This window comes from Saccoglossus kowalevskii, chromosome 15 (assembly GCF_978046115.1).
Source record: "Saccoglossus kowalevskii chromosome 15, keSacKowa6.1, whole genome shotgun sequence".
Lineage (NCBI taxonomy): Eukaryota > Metazoa > Hemichordata > Enteropneusta > Harrimaniidae > Saccoglossus > Saccoglossus kowalevskii.
This window is the reverse complement of record NC_140655.1, coordinates 28843947-28857574: the sequence shown is the minus strand read 5'-3', so window position 1 is coordinate 28857574 and position 13628 is coordinate 28843947. Positions and strand designations below refer to the sequence as shown.

The 13628-nt window shown below is 33.4% G+C and overlaps 1 protein-coding gene across 1 annotated transcript in view; it reads right to left on the bottom strand.

Moving 5' to 3' along the window:
- LOC102800892 (basement membrane-specific heparan sulfate proteoglycan core protein-like) overlaps nt 1–13628 on the bottom strand; it is a 187512-nt gene that overhangs the window by 77754 nt on the left and 96130 nt on the right. The window contains exons 15-32 of the mRNA XM_085508562.1: nt 13342–13542; nt 12929–13021; nt 12365–12448; nt 11506–11648; nt 10730–10841; nt 9895–10008; nt 9378–9496; nt 8877–8963; nt 8715–8776; nt 7386–7450; nt 6754–6894; nt 5777–5965; nt 4927–5019; nt 4562–4645; nt 3420–3538; nt 2659–2770; nt 2194–2307; nt 921–1048 (exon numbers count right to left, since the gene is read on the bottom strand). Of these exons, the coding sequence (XP_085364688.1) occupies nt 921–1048; nt 2194–2307; nt 2659–2770; nt 3420–3538; nt 4562–4645; nt 4927–5019; nt 5777–5965; nt 6754–6894; nt 7386–7450; nt 8715–8776; nt 8877–8963; nt 9378–9496; nt 9895–10008; nt 10730–10841; nt 11506–11648; nt 12365–12448; nt 12929–13021; nt 13342–13542 (2060 nt within the window). The remainder of the gene's footprint in view (nt 1–920; nt 1049–2193; nt 2308–2658; nt 2771–3419; nt 3539–4561; nt 4646–4926; nt 5020–5776; nt 5966–6753; nt 6895–7385; nt 7451–8714; nt 8777–8876; nt 8964–9377; nt 9497–9894; nt 10009–10729; nt 10842–11505; nt 11649–12364; nt 12449–12928; nt 13022–13341; nt 13543–13628) is intronic.

Here is a 13628-nt window from a genome sequence, read left to right as displayed (position 1 = left end):
ATTGAAGACACATTATAATTAATTGAAAATTCAAGATTTGCTTTTCAAACAAGAAACTTGGCAACTAATAATTGTCTGCTATTTGAGATGCATAACATGAAAAAACTGTGATTCACATTATCAAAATTTATAATACATACAGAAAATACATTTGATTTTCAGACATGGTTTTCATTTTCATTCAATTAATTCCAGAGCACCTCTGTGATGAATTCAATTTAAATCTGGTAAATAATTAGGTAATTAATATGATCTATAATTTAACCCGAAATTGAGCAGGTCTGTGCATTGTTCTAGAGCATCTATGTATCAAGTTTCATTGAAATTGAATAATTAGTACTTGTGATATACATGTAAGTCAGAAAGCTGAAAATTAACTATTAATTATGCAAATTAGGTGATTAATATGCACGGATATTAACCTATTAGGTCTGTCCACTATCAGTGAAAAAGCGAATAATCATCATGACTAGAGCATACATGTACCAAGTCATGTATCAAAATCCAAAGAGTGGTTCTTTAGATATCAGTGGAACAGTCATGGAACAAATAAAAATTAACAAATTATCATACAAATTAATATTGTGTGGATTTCAACCAAAACCTAATCGTATCTGTGCATTAGTTCTGAAAATTAAATACCCGCTGAATAGGATAAAATTTACTGCAGAACTAATTGTTAAACTAAATTAAAAACCGAATGAATATGATAATTTATCAAAAACTATGAAAACTATTAAACGCTAGTGAAAATTAATACTTTTAGAATACTAGGACTTGACACAACATTTTGATTGCTATGGAAACAAACTGTTTTGTTTGTTTGTTTAGTTTATACTCATCATAAACAGCTGATATAATTTCTAAACAGCATACAAGTCAAAGGCGGAAAATACGATAAATTCCCAAGGTATACTCACTGATTTTGTGGCGATGTCAATGGACAGGGGCAAGGTAAACAGCCACTGTTTGTACTAGATGATGGGTTGCCATAGTAACCATGTATACAACGTTCACAATTTGGCCCTTCAGTGTTGTGTAAACAATTCTACAGAAGCAAGTGAATTTAGATTATATAAAATCCAATTATCGGTATATAATGAACTCGTAATTAACTTAGTAATGTAATGGTGGCACGAATCCCAACACTGATCACATTTACAGACATAGTTAAGCCATATAGCCATGTAGTTTGTGCCTTTTGCTCATTGTATTGACAAACTTTTGTGCTCATACACTATCTTGATTGAAACCGGAAACAGTTAACCGTTCATCAATTTAGTTTACTTTGAAAAATCGTGTCAAGTGTTGTTGTTTAAAACTTCTGCTTTGTTTTAAAAGAACTAAATTAAAATGAAACTACTAGGGGTAAGTATATGGTATTCAATTTTGGCTCAAACATAAAAGTAACAGTAAGTAAGAAGTCTAATAAATTCTGATGGCGAATCTTTGTTGAGCGAGAGTCTGATATGTACTGTAAACCATTTAATTTTTGCGATTCAACAATATTATGGCATTCTTAGCGACAAAATTATGCAAAAGTCATTGACATTTCAGGACCCCAGAGATATTTTGACTGCTAGAATATTTTGCGATTTTCGCTGACTAATGAAATTTGTCAACCAATGTCTACATAACGGAGATCACAAATTTGGTAAAAAAAAACAGAACTGAGCAAGAAGGTTAACAATTATCTTGTTTATGAATTTCAAATGAATCTTAAAATACTGAGTAATCATTCCATATTTGGAATTAGCATTTCCTAATAGGATAGGATGCAGATACCTTGGGTAATAAATTATGTGATGCTGTAACTTAATATGGAGATGCAATGCTAATAAGGTAAAATAATACACTGTAAACTGAGAACAGACTTCTCAAGGTAGAGTGAACCAAGTGAGTATTGGTCACCAAATCCGGGAGGAGAATAATGCACTAGAGAGGAGCACTTGTAGCCGAAGTGTATATTGCTCAACTGCTAGGCCTGAAACCGAGTCTAAATACCCACTAAATGTTCCACGACAATGTATCAATATCATTATGCAAATAACTAAACTAAACTTCATAGTCTCAAATCATTACATACACCATATGTAAAAAGCTTCTAATATAAGCGGCAATACAGGTTCAAGAAATTATGAAGACATTTTAAAATTATATATATAATGAAAGACATTTAAGAGTATAACCTACCCTACATTCACCTGTTTCTGAATCACACTCCCTAGCATGTCCATTACAACCACATGGCATACACATACCTAGATACAAACCACCATGTGATCGGGTATAACCAAGTTCACAATCCTGTCAATAAAACAAAACACTATAATATTACAAGCTGTGGTTGCTGAATTCTTTATATATATACAACAGTAGTTCAATTTGTTGTTGGCACGCAGATGGTTTCTGTGGCAAAAATGCACACCAGGCGAAACAAGAATATGCCATTCAAATTAATTTGAATTAAAATTATTTTTGAAAATCTAGCAAACATTCAATGATGGTGACATACTTTACCAATACAATTTGAACAAATGGAAATACAGCTTTTTACAGAACAGTAAATTGTTTTCAGTGCTACGAATAAAATAATTGATCCATCTCTCACGAATAAGTAGTATAGTTGCATTTTTCAGTTAAACAGTTACAACATACCTCACAGGATAAACCCCTGTACCCGGTAGGACAACTGCACTCTTCTACTGGATAGGCTTGTGGTTGTCCTGTGTTACGGGGCTCTGCAATATCCATGGAAACATCCTTAACACTGAAACACAAACACAATATAGTAGAAATAACTATGCATTAATTAAAAATAGACATAATTATGCATTAATTAGAAAGACATAATTATGCATTAATTAAAAATAGACATAATTATGCATTAATTAGAAATAGACATAATTATGCATTAATTAAAAATAGACATAATTACGCATTAATTAGAAATAGACATAACTATGTATTAATTAAAAATAGACATAATTATGCATTAATTAAAAATAGACATAATTATGCATTAATTAAAAATATACATAATTATGCATTAATTAAAAATAGACATGAATATGCATTAATTAGAAAGACATAATTATGCATTAATTAAAAATAGATATAATTATACATTAGAAATAGACATAATTATGCATAAATTAGAAAGACATAATTATGCATTAATTAAAAATAGACATAATTATGCATTATTAAAAATAGACATAATTATGCATTAATTAAAAATAGACATAATTATGCATTAATTAGAAATATACATAATTATGCATTATTAAAAATAAAAAATATTATTTGTGTCACAGATTTTTGTAACATATTTAAATTTATTTGAAGAAAACCATGATATTTGTTAACAATATTAAATGCCTGTTATCAATATTAAAAGTCTTACTTCAGAAACTTACCTGGACTCAAACATATGCGTAGATAGTGATGCTCTCACCATCAATAGATCAATATCTGCCAAAGCCATCATCAACATCACACGCATAGCAGGAGCGCCATCTCGTCTTTTCCAGTAATTCTAATATTTTAGTGAATCATAATACAAGAATAATAAATGATGATTCCAATTATTCTTACATAAGTCACATGTCTGCCATTTTCATCAGGATTCTGATCATTAATGTCAAATTTATAAACAGATTTCAAGAAATCAGATTTAGAATTTTCATTGAAGATCATTAAAAAAATATAAAATAATTATTAATGAATACAATATTAGATTTGATTTGCTGTGACATTAAAAGTTGATCATTAGGAACTATATGGAAAAGATTGTAAAACAAAATAATAAATTAATTTGTATTTCTATTTTTGAGTTGAATATTTCTTTTCAGGATGTTGTTGCTGTATTTTGTTTTTCACACTGCTCAATCAAATGGCTGTGTGTGTTTGTTTTTTTATAAATATCATTTTTTCGAGTCATTTTTTATGTAGGATTGTTTTTACAGAATACTCTCTTCGTCACTCACGGATGTGACTTTGGGAGAATCTTGGAGAAATTCCACAGTGGCTTGTGTCGACTGGACCTAGTTGACACCGAGATAGCGCATGAAATAGATAGAGAGAGATGGTCTCACAGTCCTGTCATGTAGTCCCAAACATGAATATATGGCTTTTGTGGCTATGCAATATGTGTCATCATTTTCATTTGAAATTTGCACATGAAAATAAGTCAAGGGACACAACAGGACGTTGTATTATTAGTATTTATTTTCAACCCAAATTTACAACAATATAATATTATTTCGTCAATCAGTTAAGAGCACATAAAGGTTCATTGTGTTTTTTATTTACAGAGGTTTTTTGCAAAAAAAAATGTTAAGAGTGAGCACACATCTGACGAGAGTAATTATAGGTCCTGAAACCTCAGAAATTAAGACATTCTGAACTGTTGAGCAATTCGGTATTAAAGAGGACCTGGGGTATGAAGGCGCTACGCCCCTGTTCCCATGTTTGGAAGAGCCACTGATATACAAATAGGCTAGAAAAAGAAATGTTGAAGTGTTTGACACGTGCACAGATGTAAATGTGAAAGCATTACCTCATAGAATGGTACTTGATATGCTGTGATACCATTGGTTGAGACTGACTTCTCACTGTAGTGATATAATGTGATGTCATTACCCTGCAAATAACGCGGAAGTTATTGAATAAAGAATGAATTTTTTGAATGAGATATTTGGGTGTGTGGAACTGTAATTGTTTAAATAGATGACGGTGCTAGACAACAGTTGCAGTGCTTGACGATTCATTTGAATTGATATTTCTAGAAAGACACGTTTGTCTTGAGATGTGAGAATTTCCATGTGGTCGTCTTTGCATATCACAGTGACCAGCTGCATATCTTTATCTCATGAATTCAGTACTGCTATATACCATACACTATGTAAGAGAGAGATTACCTACCTGTAGCATTACATCTGGTTCATTCATTGGACTTGAACCTGGACTAGCTCTGTGTGTTATAGTGTAACGTAAATAACCACCATATGATGACACCTAGAAATGAAATAAAATATGAACACTATCAACAATCAATAAAAGTAATTAAACAGTGATTACTGCAGACCAGATTTTCACTGATAATTGAAACTGATCTGAGCCTGAGGGCATTATTTTGTTCTTGCAGAAATGCACCAGTATTCTGGATTACAAAGAAGTGTTACACACTAGTGTTACCGGTCACTGGTAGCCTAGTTGTTGTCGCATCAGACTCACGATCGGTAGACCCAAGTTCAAATCATACCTTAGGCTGAACATCAAAAGGGTCGACCCATACCCAGGGTGAGTGTGCCACAGATTCAATGGGAAGGCCTATTCCACTCGCCGAAATTCATTCACTAACTAACTAACTTTGGGGGAACCTTGGTTAAGGTCCGCAGGTGCTTGTGTTCGACTGAGCCTGGTTGACACCAGGATAGCGCATTAAATTGCCATTTGATAGAGAGATTGCCACACAGCCCTGTCATGTAGTCCCAAACATGAATATGATGTGTCAGTCAGTACCAGCACTTGCAATTTGCACATACAAAAAAAAGTCAGGAGATACAACAATAACATTCAATGTCCGAAACTGTCGCCTGACACAAAAAACTTTTTTAAAAAACACTAGTGTTGAATTGTACTCTGGCTTTACACACGATATCACATTAACACATTAACCACTAACATCTGGCTATTGTACACAAAGTTGAAAACAAATGAAATCACTATAATTATAACTGTCAACTTGTGATGTCTCAACATGGTAGGTTACCTTATCACCACGGAACTTTGCAGGAAGTTGGTAATAATAAACGCCTGGGGAGAGTGTACGAAATCCAGAAAATAGAAGTTCTTGGGATGCAGGATTGATGGCTAACTGGGCATCAGCAGCAGGTGTTCCAGCCCTATTGACCAATGAAAATCCTTGTACATCTTCAGGTGATGAAAAACTGGAGAAAACCTGATGAAATATAAACATAAGTGAATGCTTTGTTTTTGTTTTATTTCATCAAAATTTTGGTACAACTGTTTTCCTCTTTTTATGTATTTTTTTCATTTTTTTGTACCAAATGGACATAATTTCCTATTGGCTACAAGTGTTAATCAACATTTTGAATTGTGACAAAAGTTTAGCACTTATTGGTTAATAATTTGACCTACAATGATAATTTTATATGAACCACCAGATTTGGGCTGAAACAATAATTTTCCCTTGGCAGAAAATTGTGAAATTCATCTTCAAGTTTCTAAAATAAAACCATTCATACTTCATGTGTCGTTATTTTCATTATCTCTACTCAAATTATTCTGCAATCTTTTCATCATTGATTAACACTCGCTTTTAGTGATGTTACTCAAAATATGGCAATAATTTTAGCTCTACAATTCAGCCATCTCCGAAAATAATTATTTGTTAAATGTCCAAATATTGTCGGGGTGGACATCCAGGCATTTTCATCACCTGGTAACCATCACAGGCCGAAAAACTCTCAGAAAACTGTACTTTGGAATAGTTGTTGAGACTCCCCTGAATAGTGTAACAAGATTACCCCTACATAAATAGATTTTGATAATCAGGATCACTTCAGAGTTGAGTATGTGCTGTTTCCTTGACTTTAGCTATTTTCACCGGCTATTCGACCGGCGTTCCACAGCAGCACGCACAGAGCCCATAGAAATGCGTGGTACAGTGTTGCGCATCTTAGCAACGTGGAACGTTCTATGATATGATAACTGAAATCTTTTTACCTGTGCCCTGTTTTGTGATGTACTCTGACACTGGTTGGTGATACCCATACAGAAACAAGATATACATCCATCAGGGTTGTCAGATGATAGATAGAAGGTATTGGGTTGACACTGGTCACATGATTCACCAAATGTATTACCCTGAAATATACGAACACAATGATACACCCTGGAGAATTGACAACCATGGTATTTAATGGTCAACCATAAACTACCATGGTCAACTGCCAATTCCAATAGTGCATGACCTTAGAGACAACCATGGTATTTAATGGTCAACCATAAACTACCATGGTCAACTGCCAATTCCAATAGTGCATGACCTTAGAGACAACCATGCTTGAACATCCATGACCATGGTCAGAACAACCATGATTACGGTCAACCATTCATCAAGAGAAAGGTCAAGAGAAAAATTGTAAAATTTGTCTTAGGTCCAACGACGCACAAACCTTGCTAGCAGTGAAAATTAAGCTGTTTACAGTATAAATATATGTACATTAGTTTAAAGTAGACTACCTGCTTTAATCCAACAATGCTGCATGATAAACAAAAAAAACAGTAAATTTAATTACTCTTTCAAGAAAATTGTTAAAAATGTGATGCACTCTGGTGGCAGCAGTCTTACATACCTTGCATTGACAGCGACCGTCATAAAGATTATCACCTCCTCTTTCATCACAGTTGACAACTCCACCTGAAAAAAACGATAAATGAAATTACAACTACATACTGACTTTAGGTTTATACTGATTTCCTCATCAAAGGCTTTGCATCTACTCAGCATAAAGGAGTACTAGATATAATAACAGCAAATCAATATGTCATTGAAAAATTAGAAACACATTTATTTAATGACAATATGTAACTTTGCTAAAGGTAATTTCTACTGTGTAGATATCAGGCTTATGTATACCAAAAAATCCATTAGGGTATGTGATGTATGTAATGTAACATGTGATGATGATTCTGTTCTGCACAAAGTTCCTTCTGATCAATTGAATCAAAAACAAGAGAAGTTAACGACGATAACGACACTGGACGACAGGCATTTTGCCACTACTATGATTTTCCCATCAATTCATTACAGGCAAGCCAAATACATAATGGAGATAAGACAACAGTTTTTGGCCAAGTTTGTTTATAAGCAGAGCATAGCAAATATGCAGGTGATTGGTTTGGTGCATAATAAACAGCAAGAAACAAGACACGAATGTCACAGTCTCCGTTATTTAATTATAAAATACTTATGTTAAAATAATACATGGAACATTAGCAAACAATTGAATTAATATGTACTCTATGTGGGTACAACTCATTATAAAGTGATTTCCCTTAATTTGATAACTGAAAACTTTCATTGACCCAGATCCAAAATCTCAGAGTACACAAGTGCAACTAAACTATGTCTCATACATGGTCAAGAAACAGCATTCATAAATCTGAGTACGGTAAACCTTGATGTACCTTTAATTACAACTTGACTTCTTTGTTAATTCAGGTATTTGTATATTACCAGGACCTGGGTTTGTTTCATTATCATGCACCACTATAATTCCCATCAAAATGTAGCCCTGACACCCCTCAACATTTTCCACTGAGATTGGTAATGGTATGACCCATCTGTCACTGATTCAGATCAAGGTTATGACATCACTAAAAACCCTAGCATTACAATCTAAGCTAATTATTTATTCTGAGCATGCTCAGTTGCTCTGTCAGTGCAGTAGGGAGAGGTAATTTTGTATGAAAATCTTGAAAAAGACCCACTTAGGATTTTCAGATCTGGAAAAAAAAATTATGTGCATACTCGGCAGAGACTTGTTCATCAACCTCCCAAGTTTCACTGATATCTGCTGCAGAATATCTGAGAAAATGTTAGAGATGTCACAGACGGAAACAGGAACTAACAAGCAATCAGTCAACACTTAATAATAGAATTTATCAAAAACTTTACATACCTGAACTGATTACACAACTATCGCCAGGCTGACTTGGATTGCCTTCAAACCCAGGAGCACACCTATCAACATGAGAATAATAATGTACATGTATCAAGCTTATTTGATGTAGATGGAGTATGCTGTTGCCTAGCAACAAAGAATCCATGGTTACATACTCACCTTTCACAATTTCTTCCAGTGTAGCCAACAGGGCAGGAGTCACAAGTTGGGAGATTATCTGCATCCATGTAACAAGTTGGAGAAAACCTTAATAAAATACAAAATAATAAATAGTTGGCTTTGTATATTCAAATTTCAGAGGTGTTCCAAATCCTGTAAATTTTTACAAATCTCACAAGTCAATGAAAATTGTGACAATTTCTGATGCAAAATTTTGCTTTCATGAATGCCATAAAAACTTTTTTCATTTATGAAAAATTGAACAGAGTACAGTAACTATGACAATGATAAATTGCATTTTTTACATAACTTATAAAACAAAGTATATGATAAATGGCTTGAATAAAATTCATCTTCAGCTGATCAGCAGCCACTCTTACATAAGTTATGGATTCCCTTGTTGCTTGTTTTGATTTTTTGACTTCAGTTCATTACAAAATGTTTGGAAAACAGTAAGTATCACATTAATACACACACTGATAGAAGAAAACAGATACTCACTGATTTTCTGGTGTTGTTAATGGACATGGACATGGCAGACATTGACCAGTTATAGCATTGCCATAGTAACCACTAGCGCATGTATCACAGTATGCCCCGACAGTGTTGTCACGGCAACCCTACAGAAAATAAAATTAGATCAAAACAATATATGGCACTAAGTTCTAACAGGTTTTCAAGTAATAAATACGTCTAAGCTAGATTAGAAGCACGACTGCTTTCTATCATTTTTTTTTCAAATATGTTATTATTCTGTGAAAAATATTACTTATAATGAACATGAAATATTTGTTTCTGTTCCACAGCACAGTTGGACAGAGTATTTCTAAAACAAGGCAGAATAAAGGAAATCATAATTTGTTTCAATACACCAACATTCAGGCCATTAATATTTAGCATAATTGTTCCAAGACCCTGATTAAGTATTCTCTGAATACTCTCAGAGTATAATTGTAATATTCTAAGAAATTAGACATCACACTGGTAACCATGGTGACAATTGTGTGGTGATACTCACTCTACAGACTCCTGTATCTTGATCACATTGACTAGCATGTCCATTACAATTACATTCTACACATGTTCCGAGGTATTGGTTGTTTTTGACTCTTCTGTATCCAATAGCACAATCCTATAAGTCAACAGAAAGAACACTAAACCATGAAGTACTACAGACAACGATGGAAGGTCTTTAGTAGTGTAATGGTGGATGTATTCGTCTCATGATTGGTTGATCTAAGTTTAAATCTTACCTTGGTTTGAGCAACAAAAAGATGCATTGAATCATGGGAAAAAAATGTTGCATAAAGCATAAATACGAAAGCAAGCAATGAAAAAAATTTGTGCATTATCTAAGAACAATACTAATATTTTCACTAGAAATTTAAAATGAGGCAGTAACAGTATACATACTAAATTGCATAACATTTGCATATTATTTTGCATAATTATTCCATGTAAATTGCGATTCACATCCTCGTTAAAACACACAACGTACACAATTATTCACTAACAAAACTCCTATTGCAAGAATGATACGCCTACATATGAGTTTTCAGCAATTCATGAAATTGATTTCATTCAAAAAAGTCAGCAATGGCAGAGTGGAAATAAACCACCGTGGCAATCAGAATAATGACTATGACGATGTTCATGTCAATGTGGCAGTAAAACAAGGCACTGCAGTAGTACTGCCATGCTGTGTGTATCCCGAGAAGAACATAAAATACCCAACGAAGCAGACATAATTGGCAGATTATTATCTTGCCTGCATTTTCACAAAACTTTTCAAGCAAAATTCAGCCAGTGTGAACAAATATTGAGAATTGTACAATGTTGTAAAGTGTTCTTACCTCACATGATAATCCACTATATCCTAGAGGACACGTACAATCTTCTACCAGAACTGCTCTCTCTTGTCCGGTTGGTCTTGGCACAGCGAAATCCAATGAAATATCGCTTATACTAAATAATAAAATTAAAAAAAATAGCAACAGCGTCCTCATGCACATAATTAAAGAACACTGCTGTTTTTATTTCTTATTGATATTGAGGGAAGAGTATTTTCTGTTCTCTCGCGTGATAGAAATTTTGACAAACTAGATGAAGCTTGAATCATATGTCATAGCAACAGCAGCAGAATTTGACAAGATTATTTTAATTGTTTTCTGTGATGCAGTAAAAGTCCTCTTAATACTTAATACAGATCAGAGAAATAATTCATGTGCATTTTTGCATTGTATTCCCTAAAACTTATAGTGCTCATTTTCAGTATGCAGCAGAGTAGATCTTCACCACTTTGAAGAAATTAATCTGGTAAAGGTGTTGCCGATATGACATATGTGACTTCTCAAAGGTAAGACCAGACAAATAAATTTGTTATTTGTTCAAAAGTTGAAAGTGAAAAGAAAAGATTGTTCTTTTTATGTATTGCAAATAACGAAGCAGACAAACATCGGCAGTGAACAATGGCTAGGAATATAGCTGGATGGAAAGGAGCACTGACTGCTCTCACCCTAGGTCTTGCAGTTTGTGAGAATCCTGTAGCACTAAGACAGAGTTTTATCGCTACAAATCAATAAAAAGTGAAAAATCTGCGTAAATAAACTAAAGTTGCAGTGAATCTTACCTTGTATATGTCATGAGAGGTTGATATGAAGCTCTAATCATAAAAGTATCAATGTTTTCTAACACCATCATCAAATCCTCTCTAGTTGCTGGGGTTGTGATTGGGATATCTCCTCTGCCTGTGTCAATTCTGTCCCAATTATTCTGCAATGATAAAAAAAAATGCGAGCATAAGTTAAATTCTCGAATACTTGTATGCACCGCTTTGATATGTAGGTACAATAACAGTCACTGTGCAAGCGTATTTGTGGTTTTTATTTTTTATTTCAACGATTACTGTTGTGTGTCTTGCAAATGCATCATTTCATGTTACTGATGAATTATAATTGTATTTGATGTACAGTACTGAGTATCGAACACTAATATATGTTTGCACCAATATTGTGTATTTTACCCCCTGGTAACCTTTTCACCACCAGTTCTCACTTTTTTAGGGATCATTTACTGAAATATTGAAAAAACATGCAGCTTCTCCGCTGAGATAGCTCTGCTGTGAGCAATGCAATTTTCAATTAAAGAACTGAAGATATCATTAGAAAATGAACAATATGTATAGTATCAAAGCAATCAGACTTGCTGTTTTTCAACAAGAATTTGAAAATATCACTTTTTACCAAAAATGACAAAAATATTCATCAAAATTTGATAATTGAAGATATCACCATGAAATGAACAAATCTAACTGAGGTCCACCCAAGGTACATATACATCAAGTATCAAAGCAATCAGACGTGTAGTTTTCAAGAAGAAGTCGAAAAAGTAAAAAGTTGACATGGAGACCACAGCCAATCACTCATTTGATAAGCTCTGCTTGACAAAGTCAACAGAGGAGCTAAAAAGTAAAGTGCTCAGTAACTTACCTCTGTTAATTCCACCTTTCGGCTGTTCTGTACTCCCGCAGTTGGCTGCTCACGAATGTGGTGAACAAGCCTAATTCCATTACCCTGGAAATGACAAATGGCTAAACTAAAGAAGCTATATAATCAGAGAATAAGGTGACCATTATAACTCAATAAATCATTTTGCAAAACAATAGAAAACCTTAATGTTTTCAGGTAATGTTTAAATTTTAAAATATATTGAGTATGGTTGTTACATGTATATCACAAACTCTTCAGAGTGTGCGCAGAGATTTTAAGAAAACGTTTGATCACACATGTATTAGTGTGCTGCAAACCTTAAAGAATTTAAAAACTTGTACATGTATTTAAAATAAAAGTTGTTGATCTACTTTTTTTTGGCGAAAATATTGTTTTCTGCAAACATTATCATTACGCTGATTTTCATCAAAATGATTTTTTTTTTTTTTTTACATTTGAAAGGGTCATGTTTTACCTTTTTTTTCTTTGTTTTATTTAACTTTGTAATATAAATACAAAATGTTGACCACCACCGCTGTTTAATGAATACTTTACACAACTTACCTGAAGTACCACATCTGGAACGTTTGAAGATTTTGGGAAGTCATTCATTTCGTACCTCACCATGTATTGGAGAAGACCCCCATAGCTAGTTAACTGAAAGAAACCATACATCCATGTAATTCAAAGTAACCTAGGTGGCATGAAATTCAAAATGTCCATGTAACAATAATCATTAACCTAAGTGGCATGAAATTCAAAATGTCCATGTAACAATAATCATTAACCTAAGTGATTATCATTAAGAAAATATTTTATCGCCACAACAGTTGTGAATTCGTCTGTCACAATTTTCGTTTTTGCTTACTTATTTGTTTCTCTGAATTGAACATCTTCATGAATAAGTAATCCCATAATGCAATGCTTTGTGATATTATTATTTCACTATTGTGTTTGATACACGCCATATCTTTTACCTGATTGCCTAAGAACTGCTGTGGTAACATCCAATGATATTCACCCTGTCCAATTTGAGTTGTGATATCCTGCACATAGAGTTCAGCCGTAGCTGTATTGACACCCAGAAATATATCATCTATTGGTTCTATACTGGTAGTTCTTCTTTTCACTAACTTCATATCGAAGATGTTACCTGGTTGAGTGAAATCTAAAGTTTCCTAAAAAATAAACATAAATCATCGTTGTAAATTGTAGCAGCTAAAATTTAAACTAGTTTAATTTTACAACAGATCAATTTTTGTGA